This window comes from Podarcis cretensis (assembly GCF_951804945.1).
Source record: "Podarcis cretensis genome assembly, chromosome: 11".
Taxonomy (NCBI): Eukaryota; Metazoa; Chordata; class Lepidosauria; order Squamata; family Lacertidae; genus Podarcis; species Podarcis cretensis.
In genome coordinates, this window is record NC_137180.1 from 66,386,925 (window position 1) to 66,413,384 (window position 26,460).

Here is a 26,460-nt window from a genome sequence, read left to right on the forward strand (position 1 = left end):
ACCCTCGGGCACTACAGCTTGGCAAACTCCCCGCGCCCGCTGCCTCCTCGTCGTCTTCGCCGCAGCTGCTCGGCAGATGCGCCCCGCGGCCCGCCAGCCCCTTTCCGGAGAGGCTCGGGGGAGGCAGGCGGGGGGGGAGGGGCCTGGAAAGGAGGAGCCTCTCCGGCCCAGCGCGGGGGCCAGATGTGGCCATTCGCAAACTCTCTGCCCATGGCCCGGGGCACGCTCGGCTCCACCGTACGCGCCGTCGAGGGGGCGCACGACCAGCTTCCCCCGGACTCCATGGTGTGGCTCTCCAGACCCGAAGGCGTCTCTTCGGCCCCCACGATCCTCTGCAGGGCCTGATTGGGGTTGGATGAGGCCCTCAGCTCCCGAAGGTAATGGGGCCCTTTAGATGTCCAGCTGTCCTTTGTCAACAACAAATTGTCGCTGTTTTTTGTGTTGAATATATGCTATATGGCAAATTATGGACCTAATAGGAGCCCACACAACACAAAACACTGTTCCTATATGTAGGGTTTTTGTTTTTTTATCTTATATTTTGGAAATGTACATCCAGATATTTTTCTTTATATTTTCTGGTGGGACCCTAAACTATAGCTTGTGTAGCTTATATGTAAATCCGGCACTGATCTCCTGGCCTGGCCCCGACGGCAGGGGCGGGCTCCGCGGCAGGGCTGCCCCGAGGGAGCGGGCGAGCCGGCTGCGTCTCTTCCAGGCCCGCTTTGCCCCCCGCAAGGCGCCTCCTCTTCGGCCGGGCAAGGGCAGCAGGGCTGCAGGCCTTCGCCGGCTCCCCCTGGACGCCCGTCGGGGCAGAGACCGGCCGTCGCGGAGCCTGGCGCGGGCGAGAGGGGCGGGACAGGGGCGGGGCAGCGGCCCTCGGCGCGCGCCAATGAGAGCCTTTCCTGCCGTCGCCTCCTGGCCAATGGGCGCGCTGCGTCGCCGTCGCCATGGTAGCGGCCAGCTGGGCCCCCAGTCCGTGTTTGGCGTCTCCGCCACGACGTCTCCGGTCCCCCACCCCGAGCGGCGCCGGTCGGAGGGATGGAGCCGGAGGGCGGGTGAGGAATGGAAGAAAGAGACGGAGGCGCCGCCGTGCGGTGCGGGGGAGGAGGCGAGGATACGCTGAACACGTGTCTTTCTGAACGTGTGAATGGAGGTCGTGGTCTCCTGAGCCGCATGCCGGTGGGCGGGCAAAGTCAAAAGTGGGCGCCACCTAGGCAAGCAAGGGGCATCCTCACAGCTCACAGCAAACTCTAGCCAGGCAAAAGCCCCTGAGAAGGGCACAGAGCAGGGGTGGCATGGCCTGCTGGGAATGCCAAGGGCCAGGCAGAGGGCCAGGGAAGGCCACATTTAGCTCCAGGCCTGTTTGGGAGCCCTTGATTTCAAGGACTGCCCACATGGCAGGAACCTGCCCATGTTGAAGTGGGATTTGGGAGGTTTCGCTTGGGTGTCCTCCTTTAAGATTCATTCGGCTGAGAGGCCGCACAGACAGGCCTTCTTAGTGGTGGCTCCTGCCCTGGGCACGGAATCCCCTTCCTAAAGCTCTGCACTTGGAGCCCTGAGATCTACAACTAAAGGGCGGTATACAGATTTAATAAATAAGTATCAGCCCCATCTTTTCCCTGACCTTCAGTTAAAGATTTAACTCTATAGGTTGTGGCAGGAATCCCCCCTCCCCCATGAAATTATGAGGCAAAGCCTGGTTTTAATTTCATTTATTGTTGTGTGACTTTGGCTTGGTGTTCTGTGTTATGCAGGGGCAAAACTAGGCTTGATTTTACCCGGGTCAAAGACCCAGTTTGGCACACATACCTCATGAATAGTTGCATACACACACACCCAGCCTGGGAGCCTCAATTCTGCCCCTCTGGAGGCTTCACCGGGGCAAGAAAACCTGGCTACCCCGCCCCATAGCACTGGCTGCAAATTGTAAAAATAAGCAGTTTCCCATTTTCTTTCTTGGAGGGAAGGGTCCGTGCCCTTCATTTTTCTGCCTGGAGCAGAGCCGAGTCTGACTGCCTTTTCCTCTTCCTGAACCTGTGCAGGTCCCTGGCTCCCGCCCTTCCAGGCCCACCGGCACCCAGCGATGGAGAGGCAGCGGGGGGGCCCCCTATCCCCGAAGCCCCCTGCTGCGTGGCGGAGCCCCCTCTGTGCCCGGGAGAGGAGGGGCAGGAGGCGGCGGTGGTGTACGGCCCCAAGGAGATGCTGCCTGAAGACCCCCCGGTGGTGGTCCGCACCCCAGCCTACTCGGTGGAGCTGCCTCCCTGCCACGGAGTCCCGGGACCCACTCTGGGGGAGCTGCCGGCCATGGAACAGGAGGCCATCCCCGTTGTCCCCCTGGAGCCCATGAGGGAGCTCCCCATTCGGGGAAAGTGCCTGATCTACAACTGGCAGGAGGAGGTAAGGTTGCCTGGGCTCCACACCCCTGGACAGGCAGGAGGGGGTGGCAAGGGGGGGGGAGTGTCACCCACCAGGGAATTCCTGTTCCCGTCTCCCCCTGCATTTCCCAAGTGAAGAGACAGTCCCACAGCAGCAGCAGCAGCCCCTAGGCCTGGGCGTCGGGCGCCTGACAGCCATCTAGTTCAAGCCCCTGCAGTTTGGGAATGACAACTAAGGAATCCTGGACAGGTGCTGCTCAGCCTCTGTTTTAAAACCTCAAGCGAAGGAGAGTCCACCAGATTCCAAGGGAGGCCTTTCCACTGCCAAGCAGCTCTTACGGTCAGAAATCTTTAATAAAATCTTTAATAAAAAAATTAAAAAAGAAAAAAAAAAAGAAAGTTCTTCCCAATGTTTAGTCGGCAGTAGATGATCTATGGAGGCACACAGACCCAGCAGCAAATCCTCAGCCTCACCAGATAATAACAATAACAATTTACACCCTGCCCATCTGGCTGGGTTTGCCACCACTCTGGGTGGCTCCCAACAGAATATTAAAAACACGATAAAACATCAAACATTAAAAACTTCCTGAAACAGGGCTGCCTTCAGATGTCTTCTAAAAGTCAGATAGTTGCTTATTTCCTTCACATCTGATGGGAGGGTGTTCCACAGGGCGGGTGCCACTACCGAGAAGGCCCTCTGCCTGGTTCCCTGTAACCTCACTTCTCGCAGTGAGGGAACCGGCAGAAGGCCCTCAGAGTTGGACCTCAGTGTTAGGGCAGAACGATGGGGGTGGAGACGCTCCTTCAGGAATACTGGACCAAAGCCTGTTAGGGCTTTCAAGCTCAGCACCAACACTTTGAATTGTGCTCGGAAACGTACTGGGAGCCAATGTAGGTCTTTCAGGACCAGTGTTATGTGGTCCCGGTGGCCACTCCCAGTCCCCAGTCTAGCTGCTGCATTCTGGATTAGTTGTAGTTTCCGGGTCACCTTCAAAGGGAGCCCCACATAGAGCGCATTAAAGGAGCCCAAGCAGGAGATGACTAGAGCATGCACCACTCTAGATCAGATCTCCAGCACCACAAAACTCCCTTCAACCTTCAGCTAACTGTCCCCCCAAAACCTTGTGCCTCAATTGTCCTGCATGGGCTGGCTTGGTCATGGTTGCCATTCTGGGCAACTGGACTATATTTCCTTGACAAAATACATGCCTGGTTCAGCTTTCCCGGTGGCTGATTAACATTCTACAGCCTTTAAAATGTGTTGGGGAGTATTGTTTTGGTTTGATTTTGTCCTACTTATTTTGTGCTTTCACCCTCTATTTTAATCTTGTGAACTGCCCTTAGATCTTCGGAGGAATGGCAGTATATACATTTAATAAATAAAATAGAAATAAAATGCGCTCTTCCCTGCTGATTGGGGAAGGACTGCCTACGGATTGGGCAAGGGCTGTGGGGTGGCTGGGCTAAATCTGCTGCCCCTCGCTGCCCTGAGTGTGTCAGGAGACCCCAGGGAGAGGGAGCAGCTGGCAGCCCCTTGCCCCCTCCCTAGGTGGAGTTCTCTGGCTAACCTGCAGCCGCCCTCTCTGCCCTCTTCCAGAGAGCCACCAATGACCTGGACCGCGTGCCCTGTCCCGCGTGGGGCACAGAGGCCTCCTTCTACCGGCACGGGCACCGGGGGCTGCTCACCCAGCACTTTCTGGCTGGCCTGAGCAGCAGCACCACCATGAAGGATGCCTACCGCAGGCCCTGGAGGACGGGGCTCCCCATAAGAGGTGAGGATCTGGGGGGGGGGAGTGGGGGGGGGTGCAGAGCTGAGAGCTGCCTTTCCAGACGGCCAAGGAAAAAACTTTGCCACAAAAGTGCCAGGTCGGGAGGCCTGTTTATTGTTTGCTTTCCGGTTTCTCCTCGTTCTCGGGTCCAGACCCGCCCAAAGCACACCCGCCTCGGGCTCTGACCACTCAGCCCTCCTGCAGAAATGGCAACACAAGGCGGGTGGGTGGTTCCTGTGGGTCAAAGCCCCTTCCTCAAAACAGGGGCTCCGTCAGATACGGGCCTTAAATGCCTTTGAAGCATAGAATTGCAGAATCAGAGGGGTCCCGAGGGTCCTCTAGTGGCCCACCCCCTGCAGTGCGGGAATCTCGGCTGAAGCATCCATGACAGAGGGCCCCCCAAGCTCTGCTTGAAAGCCCCCAAGGAAGGAGAGGCCGCCACTGTCTGGGGAGACTGTTCCACTGCCAAACCGCTCTTGCCATCAGAAAGCCCTTCCTGAGCTTCGCTGGGAATCTCCTTCCTTGTCACTGGAATCTGCTGCTTTGGCTTTTCTCCTCAGGAGCAGCAGAAAGCCAGCTTCCTCCCTCTTCCATGGGGCAGCCCTTCTGGGGGCCTTTGAGGCTCTCCGGTGTGGGCTGCCTTGAGAAGCCAGCCTTCCATGGGAATGACGACATTTTACCTTTAGCTCCTCCTTTTCATCTGGCCTTCAGTCTTCTTCCATGTTTCAATTAAGCCCATTTCATTCCTGTTTGCTGCCCTGAGCCCTTGCAGAGCTGGGGGGGGGGGGGAGGCAGCAGCTCCACCTCCTCCCTCCAGTCTCTGGGGGTCCAGAGTGCGAGGGGCCACAGCAGTGGAGACCGTTTCCATGGGGCTTCCTGGAGGAGGCGGATCCTGCCCGGCTGCTCTGGGGGGGCGTTGGGGGGGCACTGGCCTCTTGGACGTCTCCAGCTGCCGCTCAGGCAAAGCTCTTAGCATCCTGAGCCCCCCCCCCCCAGAAATTGCTTCCCCCACCCCAGTCTAAATCAGGCTTCTCAAGAGTCACCCGCTGTAGGCTGGCCTGCTCTGCTCCCACGGGCTCCAAGCCATCGCCATGGGTGCTGCAAAGGGCTCTTCCTTTCCGTGTGGGTGCCTTGCAAGGCTGAGCTGGAGTCACTGGCAAAGCCCCCAAAGGCCATCTGGTCCCCCCTCCCCCCAACCTGACCGTCTTCTTGGAGTGATGATGTTGGAGCTTCACGGCTGAAACGGGATCTTTGTGAGGCCTGGAGAGCTGTAACCTGAGCTTACCTGGGTGGATCACCTTTGCATTCGCACCCTGAGCTGCTGCTTTGTCTCATATAAAGAGGAAAGAGTGAAGCCGTCCCTGACCTCTCGCCTGGGTCCCCCTTTCCTGGGGAGCTCCCCCCCCAGCCCAAGCCCACTGGGACCCTTTCTATGCAACATTCCTGTAGCCTGATGGGGATTTCACCACTGCTAGTGGATCAGGCCAGCGACCCATCTAGTCCAGCCTCCTGTTCTCACAGTGGCCCACCAGATGCTGGGGGGAAACCAGCAAGCAGGATTTGAACCCGAGTCCTCTCCCCTCCCATGGGTTCCAGCAACTGCGATTCAGAAGCCTTGCTGCCAGAGCTGAGGCGTTGTGGCTTTGAGCCCCCAATATCCCTCTTGTCCTCTCTGAATGTGTCTTGTCCCCTTTTCAAGCCATCCAAGTTGGTGGCCTCACCGCCTCATGTGGAAGGGAGTTCCATAGTTTAACGGTGCTGCACGAAGGAGGACTTCCTTTATCTGCACTGAATCTTCCAACATTTGGGTTTGTTGGGAGTTCTGGTGTTAGACCAAAATATAAGCCCCGAGAGAGGGGGGGAAGAGCCCTCCCCTGGCTTGGAGCTTGAAGACGTCACTGCTGCCCAGGGAGGCAAAGGAGACTGGCATGTGTGGGGTGCAGGCAGAGGAGGACCTGCCTTCTGAGATCTGACCTCCTTCCTTGTCCTCCTCCCGCAGGGCAGCGTGAGGCCATGCTGGAGTGGCTCCTGTACCAGAAGCACAGGTGAGCAGCAGGCAGAAAGTCCAAAACACCAGGGCAGTAGGTGAGCCATGGGTGGCCCCCCCCTTCCCCAGCTGGGCCTCCCCTCCTGCCTCTGGAATGGGCTTTCAGAGGTGAGAGAGGATGCCCCCCCCCCAGGTCTCACCCGCTGTGCCATCGCCCATTTCCCAAGTGGCAGAGGCTCCATCAGACCAGGAACACTTGCTTTGGCGCTCAAGGGGGCAGTCTGTCCTTGGACTTCCCTGCCCCAAGGCAGCCCTGGATGAGAAACAAATGAAATACCGTGAAAATCCCTGAAACAAGAAGTCATTTACTAGAAATATTATCTTATAGAATTAAACTAAGTAACAAAAATCAAAAAGTTTACGGAAAAAATGAAAAAAACCTAGAATTGAACAAAGCCTTAACGGGATGCCGGCTACAAACCTCGTTTCTTGAGTTTGTTTAAAATCTTTTAAGGCTTATGATTTCTCTATTTCCTTCTGAGGAAACTGAATAGTTCAGTGAAACGAGGTTTGTAGCCAGCATCCCATTAAGGCTTTGTTCAATTCTAGGTTTTTCTAATTTTTTCCTTAAACTTTTTGATTTTTGTAATTTAATTCTATTGTGTAATTCTATAAGATAATATTTCTAGTCGATTACTTCTCGTTTCAGGGATTTTCATGGTATTTCATTTGTTTTGTGTAATTTCTCGGTTACGTGACTGTCTTTTTTCTACGAGATGAGAGGGCAGGTGGGCAGGTGCCCCCCAGTGGCGGTGCGTATGCCCACGCTGCCCAGGGCGGGTACAGTCCCGAGGGGGGGGGGCGTGGCACAGAGGGTGCCCTCCCAGGCGCGGAATAGCTGCTTAGGTGCCCACCCACGACTCCCAGGCCTCCCCCAGCTGTCAAAACGAAGGAGGAAGGGGGGGAATGTTGCTGGCAAAGGGGTAGGCTTGGGAGTCACAGATGTGCCAAATGTCACCCCCTAGCAAAGACATCTGGTTCGCCCCCACTGCACCCCCTTCCTCCGCCCCTGGTGCCCCCTTGCCAGAAGCTGATTGCGGGGTCATTCCACGTCAGTTCAACGCAGTCATGCCACCCATTGTCTCGGATTTTGATGAAACTTGAAAGAAACCCCCTTAAGTTTTCCCACTCTATCTCAAACAGTTTTAATTTTATAGCACTTCGAAGTTTCGTGAAACCTGTGTTTCTGTCCCTCTTGAGATCCTTGGCCTTGTGTGCATTTAATTTTCTTTCTCCATAACCAATGATCAGATCTCTTTGAAATTTTACACAGAGATCAATAACATGATGAGGATTTCAGGAAAAAAATACACCAGGACTCAAAAGATTTTATAAATGCCTTAAAAAATGTATAAATGTAGCTTTTTGGGTGGAAAAACTAGGTTTAGAAAACCTAAATTTTCAGCATTAGGGCACAATGCAATCAAAAGGTTTTGATGGTGACAGTTATTGCAAAGACATGTTCTTTCTCATCAAAGAATAAAATTTATGGGTCTCTTATGTCTGATCATTGGTTATGGAGGAAAAATAAAATGCACACAAGGCCAAGGATCTCAAGAGGGACAGAAACACAGATTTCAGGAAACTTTGAAGTGCTATAAAATTAAAACCATTTGAGATAAAGGGAAAAAACTTAAGGGAGTTTCTTTCAACCAAAAGGGAAGGGTGTACGCAAAGTTTCATCAAAATCTGAGATGGTGGGTAGTGAAACCCTTGTTTTTTGTGTTGATTTGATGTGGAATGACCCTGCAAGCAAGTGGGGACTGGGCACAATGGAGAGGGGAAAGCAATGGAGCTCTCCGAGGAATGGGACCGGGGCACGGACTGTTAAGCTGCCCACTTTTGAGAGTGGCATGGAAGGGGCCTGGCACCGAATGCAGGTTTGCCCCTTTCGAAGGAGCTGTTGCAGGAGGTTGGGCGAGGGGATCCTTCTGATCCCTCCCAACCAGCGTGGCAGGTCAGGTGCCGTGAGGAGACCAGCGCAGTAGACTTTTCCTGAATTGAAGAATGAAAGAAAAGACCAGTTTGGTGAGAAGGCTGTGGGAAGCCTCCCTTCCTTGCCTTGACCCTTTCTTGGTAACTCCAGCCAAGGGACAGAAAAGAAAGCAGGACAGGAATCTGTGCGTGGGGAATAACAAAAGCATGGGTAGGCAAACGAAGGCCCGGGGGCCGGATCCAACCCCATCACCTTCTAAATCCATCCCATGGATGGTCCGGGTATCAGCATATTTTTACATGAGTAGAATGTATCCTTTTATTTAAAATGCACCTCTGGGTTATTTGTGGGGCACAGGAATTTGTTCTTTTTTTTCTTTTCCTTCAAAATATAGTCCGGCCCCCCACAAGGTCTGAGGGACAGTGGACCGGCCTCCTGCTGAAAAAGTTTGCTGAACCCTGAACAAAAGGAGATTGAAGACCCCTTCCCTCAGAGGCAGGCGGAGGGTCTCGGGGTGCAGCATCCAGCCCCCGTGCCCGAGATCCCACAGGGCCAGAGAAGGGAGGAAGGTTTGGGGGGGAGATGGAGCTCTCTGCCGAATTTTGCTCCGTCTCCTTTGGGGTTGACGCAGCACCCCAAGCTCAGATCTTCCTGGGAAATCTCTGAGGTCTCCTCAGTGGGGCTCCCAGCGGCAGGGAACTGGACATTGCCCCCCCCCATTCCAAGAAGCTGCTTCCCAGCCCCCTCTGTCTTCCTCTGCAGCAAGGAGCTGAAGGAGGAAGAGGACGACGGTCCCCCATGTGGACCCATGGATACCATCTCCACCACGCACGACCACTTTCGCAAAGAGGGCTTTGTGTCGGTGGCCCCTGCCCCCACCAAGGTAAGAGAGGGGCAGTGGCATGGGTGGGGCATACAAGTGCCCCCTCAGGGGCATCCCCCCAACCCCCCCCCAAAAAAGAGGCTGCCATGTGACTCTTGCTCTCCCCCCCCCCAGCCCCACGACTACCGCCTGGAGCAGCCGCAGACCTTCTGGTTGGAGCACTGCCGACAGGTGCCGGTGAGTGGCCCCCCCTCCCCGACACACCACCCCCACTCCAAATGCCCTACATTCTCTCTCTCCCCCCCCCCCCGGTGGTCCTGACTTTGAAGAGGCACTGGAGGGCACTGAAAAAGGAAGGGGAGCAGGAGCTGGGTTCTCTCCTCCCCCCCTTGCACCTGTTGCTTTCACTTGACAAGGCTGCCCCCCCCCCAAAAAACAGGACAATGCTGGCTCCCTGACAGGCAGAGGGAGGGGGTGGCCCACGGTGCCTTTCCCAGCCCCCAGCTGCCTTCTCACTGTTGTTTCTCCCCCCCCCCCAGGGCGTCTCCAATATCCGGACTGGTGACACCCCATTCAAGAAGTGTGCGACGTTCACGACCCCCACCACTGAATACCTCGACCAGCCGCTGCCCTACGGCCCAGAGAACTACCCCAAGCTCTAAGAAAATAAAGTGGGGCAGCTATTGGCAGATTGGGGGTGCTACTGCTTGGGTCTTTTTCTCCTGGACAGGCAAAGTCTCTCTCTCCATTTTGGATCTGGCAGCGGAGTCAGGCTCCCAGGGCCAGGAGAAGGAGAGCAGGGAGGGCTGCCCCCCCCCAGGCACCTTCCGACCTCCACTGGCCCCCTGCTCTACCCCGGACAAATCGCAGAGGCTGCCCCAGGTTAAAAAGTCTGTATTTCAACAAAATATTTTGCACTATATTTACACCCGGAGGGAGGGGGGAGGAACAGCGGCGCTCTGGGTTGGCTCAGCCGGCTGAGTTGTGGCGCAGGATCCCACCTGCGGGGGGGGGGGTCAGGAACCAGCCAGCCCCCCAGCTGGGCGTGGGGAGCACAAGCGGCCTGGGATGATCCGTGCTCCGAGAGGTGCGCTGCCTCTCCGTGGGCTCCTGGGGCCTCCTTGCTGGCACATCTTGGTCTGGGCGGGGGCAAGGGATGGAGCAGGTGGCAAAACCCAGCCCTGGGCACATTCCCCGGGGGGGGGGCTCTCATCCTGCCCCATCTTCTTCCTCTCTCTCTCTCTCGCTTTCCTCTCATGGCCGGGGGACGGTATGGCTCCAAGTGCTTACTTCTCTCGGTCTGCCCGCCTGTCTCTCATGGCTGGGGTGGGGGGGCCTTATTGCTCCAAGGCTAAGGGGAATTTCGGTGGCTCTTGGCGGTGGGAGGAGCCTGCTGCCCGGTACCCATAAGTGGGAGGAGTCACAGGAGGGGGAGGAGCCACGTCAGATGACCACGTTCTTCTTCTTCTCGCCCAGCAGCCAATAGGTGCGCAGCTTGCCCTTCCCCTGCCGTGGGGAAAAGAAGAGGCTCAGCCCTGGGACAGGTCGCCCCCCCAAAAAAAACCCCACCTGCACCCCTCACCCAGCAGAAACCGAGGGGGTTGTGGCTTCCAGCACCTTGCCACAACTCTCCCAAAGGTCCAGGGCAGGAAGACCAGGAACAGCGACCTTTTCCTCCCTGGTGGGGGAGCCAAGGGTCGGAGGCTGCCTGGTGGGGTGGGGGCTGCCACACGGCTTCCCCTCCCTCCCTCCCACCCAGGGAGGATAGAGACCCCCACCTTCATCTCCACATCCCCCCTCAGCTCCAGCTCGAAGCAGCCAAACTCGTCCAGGTTCTCCTTGGTGGTGCTGGAGACATGGATCTTCAAGGCTGGAAGACACAAGGGGTAGGAGTGGGGTCGGGGGGGTCAGGGCCAGCGGGAGCCCCCTCCTTCCCAAAACGGGGCCAGAAGAGACAGGTATGGGCAGCCAGCATCCACGTTGGGCTGGAGGGAGGAAGGATGGACACCAGTTGTGGGGGAATCATAGAACGGCCGTTGGGAGGTGCTCCCAAAGGTCCTCTAGTCCACCCCTGCAATGCTGTGCAGCAGAAACTTCAACAAGGTTGGGTGCGGGGGGGAGAGAGGGGGCTCACCCTCGCCGCTGGACTCCATGCGCGACGCTGTGTTGACGGTGTCCCCAAAGAGGCAGTAGCGGGGCATCTTGAGGCCCACCACACCTGCGCACACAGGCCCTGCAGGCAGGCAAAGGGAGGCGGCGGCTTAGAATCGTAGGGTTCAAAGGGACCCCCGAGAGTCATCTAGACTAACCCTCTTCAAGCGTCCCTGACAGACAGCCCCCCCGACCTCTGCTCAAATTCCTCCAGTGAAGGACCTGCTGCCGGTGCCCCCACTGTGCCAGGACTCACCCGAGTGGATGCCAACGCGAAGGCACAGCTGCTCATTGGGCCGGTGCCGGATGCGAAAGGTCTTGACGGCCTCGAGGAGAGCTAGTGCCATGCGGACAATTTCGTGGGCGTGCAGCTTCCCGTTCCGGACCGGCAGCCCCGACACCACCATGTAGGCATCGCCAATCGTCTCCACCTGTGGGGTGAACCTGTCAGGCCAGAAGTGGGGAGGGGGGCCCTCTTCCCTACAGCTATACGGTCCAATCCTGGCTCTAGGCTGGGGGCTGAGGGGCAGCTTTGGGTTCAACAGCCAGGACCCATTGGCACGTTTTGCACGCACCTTGTAGACGTCGAAGTTATCAATGATGGCATCGAAGCAGGTGTAGAGGTCATTGAGGAGGGTCACCACCTGGAGGGGGAGACACTCAGGTAAGTTGGGGGAGCTAAGGCAGTGGGGCAGAGGAGGATCTTGGGGGAGAATGAAAAGATGGGGGGCAGAAGGGGCAGAGTTGCCAAGGGAGCTTGGGAGGGGTGAGCTTCCAGGGGGAGACAGAGAAGAGGTTGAGTGAAAGCACCAGGAGGGGGACACAGACATCGCTATAGGGCCACCTGGGGATTTTCACTATGGAGTCCCCAATGTGCTTTGCTTAGAGTCATAAAATTGTAATAAAAATAAAAATAAATTTTATTTATTTATTTATACCCTGCTCTTCCTGGTTCAGAAAACCAGGCTCAGGGTGGCTAACAACAAATTTAAAACACATAATTGATGCAACAAAAAACAGCATAAAATACAGTATAAAACGTGAATAACAATACACTCAGAACAAAATAAAAAAGTTCCTTCTAGTAGCACCTTAAAGATCAACTAAGTTAGTTCTTGGTATGAGCTGTCGTGTGCATGCACACTTCTTCAAGTTAGTTCTTGGTATGAGCTTTCGTGTGCATGCACACTTCTTCAAGTTAGTTCTTGGTATGAGCTGTCGTGTGCATGCACACTTCTTCAAGTTAGTTCTTGGTATGAGCTTTCGTGTGCATGCACACTTCTTCAAGTTAGTTCTTGGTATGAGCTGTCGTGTGCATGCACACTTCTTCAAGTTAGTTCTTGGTATGAGCTTTCGTGTGCATGCACACTTCTTCAAGTTAGTTCTTGGTATGAGCTGTCGTGTGCATGCATTCATACATTTAGAATTCCAAAAACAATTTACGGCTGGGAAGGACCCCAGAGGTCCTCTAGCCTAACCCCCCCCCCCCCCGGACTCACAGCTGAAGAATCCCTGGCAGGTGCCCACCCAAACACCTTCCGAGGCATTTTCCCTTTACACCTGATCCAAGGGGGCAATGTGTCGTAAAGGTAAAAGGACAAGGACCCCTTGATGGTTGAGTCCAGTCAAAGGTGGCTCTGGGGTTGCGACGCTCATCTCGCTTTTCAGGGAGCCTGTGGCGTTTGTCACAGAAAGCTTTCCGGGTCACGTGGCCAGCAGAACTAAACAGCTTCTGGCTCAACTAGACACCGTGACGGAAGCCAGAGCTCATGGAAACGTCATTTTCCTTCCTGCTGTTAGAATTCCTGCTCTGTGATTGCAGTCATGGGATTTTTGTCTTTCACGTGACAGTGTATGTTTTGATGCCACAAAGTGGGAAGTGACGGAAACAGGATGTTTGTGTTCCTGTGTTCCATCAAGTGGGACTATTGTCCTTTGTTATTTCTCTTTGCTGTCTGATGCCAGAGAGAGAGGGAGCCATCTTGCAGTGCTCCGTGTGTGTTTATATGTAAATGAAGTAGGTTAGCCATAATGCTGAGTTGCTGAGGTCTGTCATGCAAAGGTGCGCAAACTCTGCGGATCCCTAAGTGTGCCAGTATTGGTTGGTATCGGTCGCTGTGATGTTCGGGCAGAAGAAAGCTTTTGAAGCTCTCGAATGAACGACCAGGAGGGAGAGAACATGCCAGTCGGGCATGTGTCTCTGCCAGGGTCCTACTCGAGTGTAGGACGAACTCCTGACACCTGCCGCAGCAGCGTGGTACCCTAACTGAAGCTGAAGACAAGACTACAAAGGTGTCAAAGCCACGTGTGCCATCTGGCATTGCAGGGGAGTGGACTGGATGACCCTTGGCCCCCCCTTCCAGCCCTACAATCCCCTGACACCAACCGCCTCCCTCTGATGCTGGGAGGGGGTGTGGCCAGGGGGTGTGGGCGAGGTCAAGCGCACCCCCCCTCAGCCAGCCTAGTGGGTCAGGGACAAGGGGCCCCCACCCCAGCCCCCCTCGCCCCCGCTACCTGCATAGGGGTGCTCTCGGCCGACAGGGAGGTGAAGCCCACGATGTCGCTGAAGTAGATGGTGACGCAGTCAAAAGCTTCGGCCTGGACCGTCTCACCACGCTTGAGCTGCTCGGCCACTGAGCTGTGGGGGGGGGGTACGCAAAGTGAGTCACTGAGCCACTGGCTGACCCCCAACCCCTGCGCACCCATTACTGTCTGGGCAGGTGAGGGTGGGCCTCTGGGGTGGGCATCTCCCTCAGTGCAGCAGGCAGGCGGGCGAAGGCAAGTACCCAGCTTCAAGGTGGTCCCAGATCTTCTCCCCACTGAATTGGGTGGGGGGCAGCCTGGGTCAAAGGTAAAGGTAAAGGGACCCCTGACCATTAAGTCCAGTCGCTCATCTCACTTTACTGGCCAAGGGAGCCGTCGTACAGCTTCCGGGTCATGTGGCCAGCATGACTAAGCCGCTTCTGGCGAACCAGAGCAGTGCACGGAAACGCTGTTTACCTTCCTGCCGGAGCGGTACCTATTTATCTACTTGCACTTTGACGTGCTTTCAAACTGCTAGGATGGCAGGAGCAGGGACTGAGCAACGGGAGCTCACCCTGTTGCGGGGATTCGAACCGCCAGCCTTCCGATTGGCAAGTCCTAGGCTCTGTGGTTTAACCCACAGCGCCACCTGCATCCCTTATAGCCTGGGTTACTGGGTAGGATAATTTGGAGAAATAGTGTAGGATGGCCCCTGCTTTGAAAGGTAACGGATTGGGGTGGGGGCTGGCGGAATTCAATTGCTTAGGGAAATTTAATTAATATGGGGGGGGGATGAACAAAAGAGGGAAGTGGGGCAGGCAACCTGCCAATTAGCCAAGGGATTTAGATGGAGATCTGGTTGTCTTACTAATCCAGCATCTATACCTATGAATTGGCACTTGCCTGGCGCCACCTCTGCCTGCCTGGCTGGGTCCGCGTTCCACCCCCACCCCCCCACCCCAGCGACTCACTGGGGGAGGATCTGGTAGAGCAGGGCCTCGGCCTTGCGCTTCTCCTCCAGGTAGGCCTGGGTGCGCTCCTCCACCAGCTTCTCCAGGTTGTTGGCGTACTGCTCCATGCGCGAGAGCAGGTTGTCTAGGATGCTGGCGCTCCCTTCCCTGTGGGGCAGGAAGGGCGGGTGAGGGGGCCAGGGGCTCCTTCACAGGCACATCGGGGTGGGGGGTGGCTCCTCCAGCATCAGGGTGGTCTCCCCCCACCCACATGGGCTGAAGCTCCTGGAGGTGCTCAGGATAGGACTCTGCCGCAGCAGCAGAACCTGCCCCCCTTTCCCCGTCATTTGCTCTCACACCCTCCCCATCAATAAAAATCAATAGAAATACCGTATTTTTCCATGTATAAGACGCCCCCTTTTCCAGGGGACTCAAAATTAAGAAAATGGGGGGATACACTATCCGTGTATAAGACGACCCCCAAATTTTTAACAAAACTTTTAAAGAAAAAATCCTTCCAGTGGGGTATTGCACTGAAAAACAATTGAAGAATAACAACAAGAAGAAGAATATTTCCTCTTGCATGCCAACATAATATGGATTCATTAATCACGATGGAAAAGTTCCATTCCAGGGACTGCGATGATAAGGAGGGGAACTGCGATATTGGGAATAAATAACAGAGAAAACGCAGGAACAAAAATAAAAGATGATGTGGCAAGATTTGATATGTTATTAATTACAATGTTATTAATTAAAAATTAATAAAAATTATTTGGAAAAACATCCTAGTCTTATACACGGAAAAGTACAGTACATAGCTGAGGTTCTTCCCCCCCCCCCACAACAAAACACCTGCCCCCCATAACAAAAATGCGGCCAGCACCCACTTGTTGAACCTCCGGATGAAGATCTTGATCTGGGCGAAGTCCGGCCGCTCGGTCAGATCCTGCGCCCAGCAGCGCTCCATCAGGAGGGCCAGCTCCTCGCTGTGCAGCCGCAGGTCCACCGTGGGGCGGAAGTGGGGCCTCTGGCTGTTGCGCACCTTCTGCACGATCTCTGCGGGGTGGGGAGGGCGAGTGGGGGGAGTGAACGCGCAGGCCGGGCGGAGTGGGGGGGGCACGGCCAGCCGGTGGGAGGCTGTTATGGGGCGGGTGAGGGGGGCGGAATGGGTGACTGGGCCACGGAGACAATGAGGATGTGGGCGTGATGAGCACCCTGCGGGTGTCGGAGGGAGATGCGGGGGAGACAAAACAGGGGAGGGGTCACCCTGGGTGGTCAGCAGCAGCAGCAGCGACAGACGTGATCACCATCAAGTGATGCCGGTCGGTCGGGGACACCAGGCCACAAACACGAGCTGCACGTGCTCCTTCCTCCTCCCGAGGCCAAAGGCTCTGATCCGGGATGCGAAGGGAGCCTGTGGGGAGACCTGAAGAGCAGGCAGGTGGGGCAACGGGGGCTTTGCAGGGGGCTCGGGACAGACCCAGAAGGTCACCAGTCCGTGCCCCCATCCTCTTTTCCTCACGCAGAAATGCGCATGTGCTTCCAGCATAAGCGCCAGTTGTGTCTCCCCTGTGATTGGCGGAGCTGTGAGCATTGTCCCTCTAAACACAAGGCCTGGTGGGGCGAGGGGAGGACTCCCCACCCAGATCAGGAAGGCTTTCTCCCCGGCTGCTGGGACAAGTGCCACGCCTGATACCTGGTGGGTGCTGAGGTGTGGCAGATGACGCACCCCTCCCAGGTAGGACCCGCGCCCACCCCCAGGATAGGCTGTGGTCCAAGTGTGACCAACTTTGTGAGGGGCTCTCCTGCCCACTCATGAGCTAACACCCAAGGACCCCATGGTGGTTGTCATTGCCACCTCTGCCACACACCCCCCAAGGGGCCAGGGGTGGGGCTCGCCTTTTCCCTCTCCCCTCACCCTTGGGGCTGAGGTCCATGCCCTCGATGTAGAAGGCTCCATTGCGCAGCGCAATCTCCTGAAGGATGATCCCAAAGCTGTAGACGTCGGCCTTCTGCATGGCCAGTGGGGAGAGGACCAGAGGCCCCTTCTGCAGCAGCTCTGGGGCCGTCCACAGCTTCTCTGGGGGGTAGGGGGAAAATCAAGGAAAGGAGGTGGGGGTCAGGAGGCCAGGGGCTCCCACCTCCGCTCCCAATGGCAAAGACCAGCCCAAGTAGTGGAGGTGGGGACCCCTCAACCTGGCAGCATGGGCACTCGCTGAGCCCAGAGAGGGTAGCAGAGAAGGCCCTCGCTGGTCTGGAGGAAAAGGGGCAAGGCAGGAGATGGCACGTCCTGCCGCCAGGGTGGGAAGGACACTCACTGGCATACAGGGCATGGTTGCCCTCGCTCTCACTGCACTGCCGGAAACTAGCCAGGCCATAATCTGTGATCTTGAGAACGAAGCGACTGTCCACCACGCAGTTGGACGACTTGAGACTCCCGTGGTAGCCAATGATGCTGTTGTGCAGGAAAGCCATGCCCTGTGTCAGGCAGAGAGGGGGAAGCTGCTGAGAAGGCCCTGCAGGAAGAGCCGGAGCAACAAGGGGCACTCTCCTCCCAAGCCAGGAGGCGCAAGGCCAGGGCAGGCCCCACGACCCACACAGGTGATTGGGTGAGTGGCAGCTCCTGCAATGATCGAGCATGTGGGGGTGGGGCTTAGAGGAGAAGGTTTTAGCAGAGGGACCCAAACCAAGGAAAGGCTTGGGAGATAATGGCACTGCTGGCCAGGAAGGAGCTGGAGGGCAGAGAGGCCCCACTGTTGGGTGCCATCCTGGCAGCAGCTGGAGCCCCCACAAAGAGGCTATTTGCCCAGTCTGCTCTGGGGGGCTCCTCTCTTTTCAGAGGGCAGCTGCATTTCCCCCGTCAAGCCTGGTTGTGGGGCTCCTCTTGCCACCTCCCGAGCCCCCCACCTTGACAATGTCATTGATGAGCGAATAGCGGAACATCCAGTCCAGGTTGATGCTCTCATTCTCCAGGACGTCCTGTCGGGGTGGGGGTGGGGGAGGGGGGGAGATGAAGCAGAGCGGCAGTTAGGTGTTGCCCCCGTGTGAAAACAGCCCCTCCCACAGCACTGGGGGGTTGGGGAGGGCACTGCACCCCCCCAGGAGGTGGCCAGAGGCACAGCAGCCAATGCTCACCGTGACCTCCCCCTCCTTCCCCGGCTGCAGCCATGCAGCGAACAGACACACACCTGTGGCCAGGTGCTTCCTTACCTGCAAGCTGCCCCGGGGGCAATACTCAGTCACAATGCAGATGTTGGGCGGGTCAATGCAGGCCCCGATGAAGCGCGTCAGGTGGTTGAACTGCACGTCCCGCATCTGCAGATGGGCAGAGACAGGTAGGACATCTGTCGGCCAAGAGCCCCCAGAATGGCCATGAAGGTGCGCACCAGGTTGGCAAAGGCTGGTTTATGTGGCCCATGCCCTTATCCTGTCTCCTGGTGCCATCCTTCCCTCCTCCATCTGCCCACAGGCACACACATAAGGAGGGGAGGGCTGCATGGCTCAGCTGTGGAACTCTCCCCTGCAGGAGGCAGTGATGGCTACCAGGGCCGGATTGAGGTTTGATGAGGCCCTCAGCTCCCGAAGGTCATGGGGCCCTTTCTATGTCCAGCTGTCCTTTGTCAACAACAAATTGCCGCTGTTTTATGTGTTGAATATATATGCTATATGCTAATTTATGGACCCAATAGGTATCTAAAGCCATTTGCACATAACAAAATATGTATTTTATCAAAGTGCATCCAGGTTTTTTTCCTTTAAAAAAAAATGGGGCCCGCAAGAGAGTGGGGCCCTAAGCTATAGCATGTTTAGCTTATACGTCAATCCGGCACTACCAACCAAGAGGGCTTTAAGCAGGGATTTGACAAATTCCTTCAGGGGTAGAGAGATCAATGGCTCTGAGCCAGGATGGCTGTGGTCTGCCTCTGAATGTGTCTGAATTCCAGTTGCTGGAAACCAAGGGAAGGGAGAGGGCCGGTCTTGTGCCCAGGTCCTCCTGGAGGGTCTCCCATTGGAGGCATCTGGTTGGCCCCTGGGAGGCTGGACCAGATGGGCCCCCTTTGGCTCTTGGTGGTCTCTTATGGAACCTCCAGACCCAGAGGCAGTCTATCTCGATTGCTGGGTCTGTATGGGTGAGAAGAGGCTGCTGAACCAGGTGGGCCATTGGCCTCATCCAGCAGGACTCCCTCGGGAGGTTGTGGACCTCCTTCATTGGAGCTTATAAAGTGGAGGATGGGTGACCATCTGTTTTGATGCTTGAGATTCCTGCATTGGAGGGGGTTGGGATGGATGACCCCTGGGTCCCTTCTAACGCTATGATTCTGTGATTCTATTCTTATGCGAAGACAGCTTGGGCCAAAAGGGGCAGTGGCAGCCCAGGCAACAAACATGCTCTCAGTGTGGTTCTGGGCTCAACACCTGCTGGAGCCAGGCTAGCCCCCCCCCCAAGTCATCTCCCACCCCAGCTTGGCTTCTCCCCCAACCGCCACCCCATGGCAGGTACCTACGTGTTTCAGCTCGAAGAGGACCTGGCGGGTCAGCTCAATCCTCTTCTTGTTGACGTGCTTGATGGCCACAACGTTCCCCTGGCCGAGAAGAAGAGGGGTCAGAGGGAGAAAGGGGGAGGGGTGGGACCCCCACGTCACCGCTCCCCACAACCTGAGCCCCCAATAGATAGGAAGGAGGGCCGAAAAGCACGACACCCACCTTGAAGAGCCCGGTGTTGGCAAAAATCTGGTATTTGCCATGTGCTGTCATCAGGGAGCCGTAACTGGAGCCACGCTTGGGAAGGGGGGAGAGAAGACAGAGAGTCACCTGCCTGAATGGCAAAAGCTGGGCAGCTGTGTGTTTGTGTGTGCCAGCTGGGCAGCTGCCCAGGCCAGAGCGGAAGGGTGGGAGGGGGGAGATGGCTGCTGGAGAGGAAGGGAGAGCAGAGGAGGAGGGGGCTTGGAGGACCCATGGCAGTGTGTGTGTGTGTGGGGGGGTCTATTGGGAAGACCATGGGGCTCTAACAGGACCCACCAGGGAGAGAGTGAGGCGGCTCCCAGCCCCCTTGTAGTAGCGCTCTGAGCTCCCGAACTGGAGCTCATCCCAGCGGATCCGCCACAGCATGCTGGCCAGCTCCTTCTCCAGCATCAGCTTCCTGGGGAGGAAGGGGGAGGAGTCAGACCAAGGTGAGCCCCGCCCACTGCAAATCCAGCCTCTCTTTTCCCCTCAAAGGAGCCCCACCCCACCCCAAAATGCCTCCTCTGGGAACCCCACCAGGCTGCCACTGCACACATGGTTTGTCTCTCCTACTCAGAGGTAGACTGCTTTTCAACATGGAGGCTCTGCTCAGGCGTCCTGGCTAACAAGTGCTAAAAGGCTTTGCAGCCAAATCACAAATGCATGTTTTGCTAAAGCACAGGGTTAGTACACAGAGAGTCACTAAACTACCCTGTGTGTGTGGCCGCTTCCTTTGCCTCCTCTGGTCGGGAATTCTGGAACAAAGAAGATAGTCCCTTGCACTTCCTTCTGCCTCTGAGGAGACTCTGTCTTCCCACCATTCTTCCAAGCTAAGCAGACGTGTGTCTGGGAGCTCCAGAAACACACACACACCCTATTTTGACACTACCAACTTTTACTTTACTGTAACTTAGAAGTATTTTTCTGCCTATTACTTTGCTGTCTTTGCTGCCTGCGTCAAAACGTAAGTAAACTTTTTTGGCTTATTTTACTAGAAACGTGGTTCATTCTCTGCAAAAGGGGAGAAGAGGGGGAACACAATGAAAAGGTATCCCTAACCAATTCCTAAGATTCAATAAGTTGCCCAACATGGAAGTGTTTCTGCTTTTTGTCTTTCTCCCACACACGTGGGGTGGGTGGTTTAAATTTTAATCTACAGATTTAATCCTCACTCAGTCTCCCACAGTCCTGCTGTCTGCTCTGGAGTCCCAGGTGTGAGGCTGGGTTGGAATGACTCACAGAAGAAACAAAGGTGTGTTGCTGAGGCCTGGCTGTGGTTCCACAGTGGCCATTTTGAGAGCACTCTGTACATGCTCCGAATCCCTCTGTGCTCTGCCATCTTTTCACATGTTCTGGGACTGGCAGGACATTGGAGTGGACCAGTTGGTCTGGCCAGGCATACACTGAGGGCTGGGAAGGAGAGACCGCTTGTCCTTGGAGAAGGTCACAGGGTGGGGTGGGGGGCATCCCTTGCCCAGAGCAGGTCCAGAGCTACTGAGCCAGCTGGCATAGCCAAGCAATGTTTAGAGTCCTGAGCAGCTGCAAGGGCTGGAGTGCGCTTCACAGAATCACTCTAGGGCTCTGGTTCTCCTCCCCACTTGTGGCAGCTCCAGAATGCAGGAGGGGGGCAGTGCAGTGGAAACACTCGGCTGAGCCAAAGGATCTGAGCTAAGCCAGGTGGGCACAGAACCAAGCCGTGGCGTTTCAGCCCCACCTGTCGGGAGGGGGGGGTCCTTGCCACCCCTTGACAGCAGACTGCACTTTTTCCTGAGCACCTTGGGTCTCCCTCGCTCCCACCGCCCAGCGCCTCACCTGGGGCTCACTCACCTGAAGATCAGGAAGCTGGAGACTCCAAACATGAGGAAGGTGAGCCCTGCGCCCAGGGCCACAATGGCCAGCGTGTTGAGGGGACCTGCAAGGACAGTGGCAGAGTGGCACCAGGGGGCAGGATCCTGGCATACCTGGCCAGAACAGCCTCAGGAGGAGATCCGCTTTGGCCAGCTGGACTCGCTGAAACATAGGGGGGAGGGGCAGCGCTGCCTATCTGGGGGGGGTGTGGCAAAAGGGGCAGCAAAGGAAGGTGAGAGGTGACCGTCCCCCACCCTCAGGCTTGGGGTGCAATGAGCTGGGAGGGCCAACCCTCGGGGGACCAGATGCACCCACTTTTGTCACAGGAGGGGTCGTCCATGTCAAAGCAGGGGGGGTTGTCCAGCGGCGGTGCCCCCTTCACCCAGGGGATGGCTCCCAGCCAGTTCATCTGCTTCTCTGCTCCCACATAGTGCCCCACTACCTGTGGGGAGAGGGGAAAGACTTTGGCTCATGTGGGCAGAGGGTCCCTGCCGCGCTCCAACACACCCATGTGGGCACCCAGCCCCCTCTCGCCCTGGGGCAGCCCCAAGGGCAGGCATTCCAAACTGAGGACCAGATCCAGCCCTTCTTCTCCCCAGAGGACTCCTCCCTGGCGCCTGTTTGGTTTGCCCTCCGTCCCCGACCCACTCTGGGGTCACCCTCTCCACACTGCTTGTTTGCTCCCACTCACACCTGGAATTTGCCACTCTCCACGTCAGCCATGGCCCACAGGTTGAAGTCTGTGTCACGGTCATTGTTGTCATCCATGCTGACTGTCCCAGTGACCCCTGTGGGCAGGAAAGAGAGGAGGCTATATGTGGGGAGCAGTCAAACACAACTATGCACGAGTGCTAGCTAGCGCAGAAAAGGGTTAAGATCATAGAGCTGTGTTCCTAGACTCAGGTGGGTCATGCCCCCTTTTCACTGGAGAGAGAAAGTGAAGCCTTCTCTTCCTGTCCCTCACATTAGAGCATGTATTTGAAGCCATCTGTATTTTTTACCCAAGACTTTTCTACCTGCATTCTTCTTGTTGCTGCCTGGAATAATGCACAAATCAGACCTTGGAATTTGTAAGTAACACACTGGAAAGTGTGTAAAGCCCCATGTTTTGAATCCAGGTATCCAGCTGATTTTTTAAAATTTCCCCTACACACATGGGTCACGGCGCTCTATTTTCTTACCAGAATAAGAGTGTAAGGAGATCCTGCTGAATCAAGCAAAGGGGGCCCACACCATCCAGCCCCCTGTTCTCACAATGGCCAGCCTGATGCCCCATGGGACTCTCCTTTCTTGGAGGTTTCCAGGCAGAGGCTGGATGGCCATCTGAGAAGGATGCTTTCTTTGTGATCCCTGCATTGCAGGGGGGGTGGACTAAATGACCCTCTGGGTCCCCTCCAGCTCTCCCCTTCTACGCTTCCATTCCTGTGGCTTCCAGGAACTAGTGTTCAGAAGCACGGCGGCCTCTGATCATGGAGGCAGAGCAGAGTCGCCTTAGTTGACCCCCATCGCTGCTCATGAAACATGGAGGGCGAGGAGGAGGAGGAGGAGGAAGAGATGGCCTCCTGCCTTGTCATCTGTGGGATCTGTGGGATCCACTGGGAGTAGTCAAGGACAACATTCCTTGAAATGCTAGAGAAGACATGTAAGGGAATGTTTGGTCCAGCCAGTCAAAACTGGAGCATCCTTCCTTTTGCATGTGATAGAAGGGGGCGTGACCTCACCTGTCCAGGTAACAAAAGGACGAGTCATGCAGCACACCTCCCTGTTTCCTCTTTTTGTCCTGTGAACTGCTGGAATGCTACCTGCAGCCACTAAGGTAAATCTCCCTTATGGGGGAAACCTGTTTGTATGTAACTTTAAGCCTCAAGCCTGCCTTCAGGGATCACAGTGTGCTCTGCCTGATCGTGAGTAAACTTTCTTTTTGTTGCTTATGAATAAGACTGTGCTGTCCTTATTCTTTCAGAAGGGATTCAAGGGGTCTTACCAGGAAAATATTAGGACACACTTCAATCTGGACAAGCCAGACTGAATTGCGTATTGTCTTAAGAAACTCACATGAGTTTGCAACAAGTTTTCTGCTGTGTAAAGGGGAATGCATTAATAAGCAATATATCCTCTCCTGCCACCCTGAACATTCCCACATCATCATGCTCTGGGGACGCATTCCAAGCGTGAGAGCCCGCCCCTGCCTGCCTTGTCCTCGCTCAGGCCAGCTGCCAGCTGCCTCCCACAGGCCCCCCGCCCCGCCCTGCCCCACCGGCCTCCAGCGCCCAGTTACCCTGGAACTTGCGCCCTTTCATCTTCTCCAGAATGCGGCTGGTGTTGCGCTTGGTGCCGCCCTCTTGCAGCGTCTCGTTCAGGGCCATGGCGTAGAGGAGGAGCCCATCGTGGAAGCAGCCGGCCACAAGGTTCTTCTGCCATGGGGGGACAGAGGGAAAGGAAACAGGGAGTGGGAGGGATTGAAGGCAGGATCTGCAGGCCCACAAGCAGAGGCAGATGCCAGGCCCAGCCAGGAGGCAGATGGACACTCTCATCACGGCCACCACCAGCCTTTGTGGGATGTGATACATAAGTAGCAGTCAAATACAACATTCCTTGTTTTCCTAGAGTGGACATGCAAGGGGATGTTTGGTCCAGCCAGTCAGAACTTCCTGTTTCCTCCTTGATGGGACATACTTCCTATTGCATGTGACTAGAGATGGGTGTGACCTTACCTGTGCAGGTAACAAAAGCAAAACCTCCCTCTTTTCCGTCTTCCTTTTGTCGTGTGAACTGCAGTGACTGCCAGACTGCAGTCACTGGGATTAACCCCCTCTATGGGGTAGATCCATGTATATACACTTTGTAACTAAGTCTTCCTTCAGGGATCCAACTGTGAACTGATAATGTGAGTAAACTTCTTTTATATACTTTACACAAGATTGTGGTGTGTTTATTCTTTTAAGAGGGATCTAAGGGAACTTACCAGGAACCTAATAGTGAGAGGCTTACACAAGCCTGCAACCAGCTACCTGCTGTGTATTTAAAAGGGAAATGTAAAACTCTGCTAAGTAAAGGAAATTGCTAGCCCAAGTTAGGAAGGATATTAATGAACAATATCTCCTCTCACGCCTCCCTGAACATTCCCACAGCCTTGTCAGAGGCCCAACCCCCAAAGCCCCACCAGCCCCTGGGACTCAGCAGTGGATCTGGAGGAGCCTTGTCCAGCCTCCATCCCTCTCAGGTCCTGGGGGTCAAGGGGGACCCAGCACCCAAGGGACACAGCAGCTGTCTCCTTATGCCCTCACCGTTGGCCAAGTTCAGAAGATGTCGCAGGAATGTCCCACGGAAGGAATGCCCCTTCAGGCACAGGGACTTCCTCTCAGGCCTCCCAGTTCCACTCCCCTTCCACCCCAACCAAAATGTCCATTTTTACAGAGAAGAAGGGCTGCACTTTGGAATCCTTATCTGTGATTCCTGCATTGCAGGCAGTTGGACGTGATGGTGACATTTTGGATCCCTTCCAGCTCTGCCATTCTATGGTTTCAGCAAATGGCCCCTGAGGAAGAACATTCCTTCTCCTCCAGATTCCCACCACACCCTCTTTGCAGTGTTCAAAATCAGCCAGGCGCATTTTGCACCCGGCTCTCGGCCACTTGCGACCAAGTGAAGATGCCCGGGTGCCAGGATGGCGCCTGACGTCTCCACCATCTGCAGGCCTGGGGATCCTTGGTTCTGGACTGCTTTTATACACTAATACTCTCCTGCAGGAATAGCCCAGGATATATGTGGACTGTCCCTCGAAGTGACTTTTCTTCTTGAAGTTCTCAAAATTCTTAACCTAGCTCAGGGTTGTCATCTGAACTAGCCAGATGTTTAACTGATAATCAATCAGTCAGTCCATCATCTGAAAAATAAGACTTTAGAGCCATCTTGCCCCAAAATGACAACCAGATATTCCATTTTGTTGACCGTAACCCTGGTTTAAGGAACCATTTGACACCTAGCTTATATATCTGAGTTTGTAACACAGCCTCTTTGTATAGCTGATGGCATCCCACTTTTCTTCCTCTGACTCCTCATAGCCTCCCTATTTATTTCTCACCTTGCCTTCCTCCTCCCAGAACCCCATGGCTGCAGCAATGGGCAGGGGGGTGCCCCCATGCTCTCCCCACAACCACCCTGCCAGGTGGGTCAGTCCAAAAGAGGGCCACGGGCCACGCAGAGAGCTCCCTGGCAGAGCAGGGAACCTGAACAGGGTCCCTCTGAGGACCCCCCCCCCCTTGGATTCTGACTTGATTCTCAGGAATTCCCTGGAGAGGCAGGCGGGGGAGGGAGGAGAGGAAGCCTGGAAATAGGAACAGCAATGCGGGGGGGGGGCAGCTTCCTGTCTGCCAAGATGGGTGCAGTTGGGCCTTGCTTGGGCCGAGCTCTGAGGTCTCCCCTCCAGGTACACACCTTGGGGAGGAGAGCTTCCGTTCCTCCCCAAACATCTTCCGGGGACGGGGAGGGAAAGACTCAGCTCCTCACCCCAAGAAGGGTGGGCTTTGTGTCTCTGCATCTGGCACAGAAGTCCCTCTCCATCTTCCAAGGCAGGCGGGAGAAAGAGGCTCTCCAGACTGGTCCTCTTTGCAGCTGATCTTTATCAAGCTTGCAACATCCTGTCCCAGGTCAGGACTCTCGTCATCGCCTCCCCCACCACAAGAGCAGGAGAGGAGGCTGCTGGATCTGACCAGCGGCCCATCTAGCTCAGCATCCTGTTTTCACAGGGGCGGACCAGATGCGTCTTCTGCCCTCTCCTCTCCTGGGGTTTCCAGCAAAGGGGTGTTCGGAAGCATTGCAGCCTCTGATTCTGGAGGCAGGCAGAGCCATCAGGACCAGCAGCCCAACACTTGGCACCCATTGCCACTCATGGGAAAACAGAGGAGGAGGAGGAGCACACACCCGCACACCCGCAAGCCCATTCACAACCAGCTGTTCCCCTTTTCTCTTTCCAGTCACATGCTGGGAAGGCTCCCAGAGCTACCAGCCAATCACCTATCCCGCACAAGCTGTGAGATGCATATACCGTATTTTTTTGCTCTATAAGACGCACCAGACCATAAGATGCACCTAGTTTTTGGAGGAGGAAAACAAGAAAAAAAAATATTCTGAATCTCAGTAGCCAGAACAACAAGAGGGATTGCAATCCCTCTTGCTGTTCTGGCTTCTGGGATAGCTGCGCAGCCTGCATTCGCTCCATAAGACGCACACACATTTCCCCTTACTTTTTAGGAGGGGAAAAGTGAGTCTTATAGAGCAAAAAAATATGGTAAATGTAACAACAAC

At 55.6% G+C, this 26,460-nt stretch overlaps 2 protein-coding genes across 3 annotated transcripts in view; one reads left to right on the forward strand and one right to left on the reverse strand.

Annotated features, from left to right (window-relative positions):
• The first annotated feature begins 216 nt into the window (after nucleotides 1–216).
• SPAG8 (sperm associated antigen 8) lies at nucleotides 217–9,643 on the forward strand. 2 transcript variants are annotated; one of them, XM_079995094.1, is made up of 7 exons: nucleotides 217–377; nucleotides 2,046–2,400; nucleotides 3,979–4,153; nucleotides 6,150–6,195; nucleotides 8,896–9,016; nucleotides 9,131–9,193; nucleotides 9,496–9,643. In XM_079995094.1, exons 2-7 carry the CDS (start codon nucleotides 2,203–2,205, stop codon nucleotides 9,616–9,618), a joined length of 726 nt encoding a protein of 241 aa, XP_079851220.1. In that variant the 5' UTR covers nucleotides 217–377; nucleotides 2,046–2,202; the 3' UTR covers nucleotides 9,619–9,643. The 2 variants fall into 2 exon arrangements, with proteins under 2 accessions (XP_079851220.1, XP_079851219.1); XM_079995093.1 differs by lacking the exon at nucleotides 217–377 and adding an exon at nucleotides 942–1,058.
• A 191-nt stretch (nucleotides 9,644–9,834) lies between these two features.
• The window catches only part of NPR2 (natriuretic peptide receptor 2), a 34,545-nt gene continuing 17,919 nt past the window's right edge, over nucleotides 9,835–26,460 (reverse strand). Inside the window, exons 4-22 of the mRNA XM_079994754.1 lie at nucleotides 23,432–23,567; nucleotides 21,847–21,941; nucleotides 21,469–21,595; nucleotides 21,133–21,217; nucleotides 19,603–19,723; nucleotides 19,288–19,362; nucleotides 19,089–19,166; nucleotides 17,794–17,898; nucleotides 17,491–17,562; nucleotides 16,902–17,061; nucleotides 16,502–16,663; nucleotides 15,471–15,639; nucleotides 14,602–14,748; nucleotides 13,622–13,745; nucleotides 11,683–11,751; nucleotides 11,364–11,538; nucleotides 11,091–11,189; nucleotides 10,735–10,826; nucleotides 9,835–10,462 (exon numbers count right to left, since the gene is read on the reverse strand). Coding sequence (XP_079850880.1) covers nucleotides 10,400–10,462; nucleotides 10,735–10,826; nucleotides 11,091–11,189; nucleotides 11,364–11,538; nucleotides 11,683–11,751; nucleotides 13,622–13,745; nucleotides 14,602–14,748; nucleotides 15,471–15,639; nucleotides 16,502–16,663; nucleotides 16,902–17,061; nucleotides 17,491–17,562; nucleotides 17,794–17,898; nucleotides 19,089–19,166; nucleotides 19,288–19,362; nucleotides 19,603–19,723; nucleotides 21,133–21,217; nucleotides 21,469–21,595; nucleotides 21,847–21,941; nucleotides 23,432–23,567 — 2,154 coding nt within the window. The 3' untranslated portion in view covers nucleotides 9,835–10,399. The remainder of the gene's footprint in view (nucleotides 10,463–10,734; nucleotides 10,827–11,090; nucleotides 11,190–11,363; nucleotides 11,539–11,682; nucleotides 11,752–13,621; nucleotides 13,746–14,601; nucleotides 14,749–15,470; nucleotides 15,640–16,501; nucleotides 16,664–16,901; nucleotides 17,062–17,490; nucleotides 17,563–17,793; nucleotides 17,899–19,088; nucleotides 19,167–19,287; nucleotides 19,363–19,602; nucleotides 19,724–21,132; nucleotides 21,218–21,468; nucleotides 21,596–21,846; nucleotides 21,942–23,431; nucleotides 23,568–26,460) is intronic.

Excerpts from the sequence above, each read along its gene's own strand:
- SPAG8 (XM_079995093.1), top strand. Across the intron at positions 4,154-6,149 it reads GACGGGGCTCCCCATAAGAG|GGCAGCGTGAGGCCATGCTG; the intron begins GTGAGGATCTGG and ends CTCCTCCCGCAG. Across the intron at positions 9,017-9,130 it reads TGGCCCCTGCCCCCACCAAG|CCCCACGACTACCGCCTGGA; the intron begins GTAAGAGAGGGG and ends CCCCCCCCCCAG.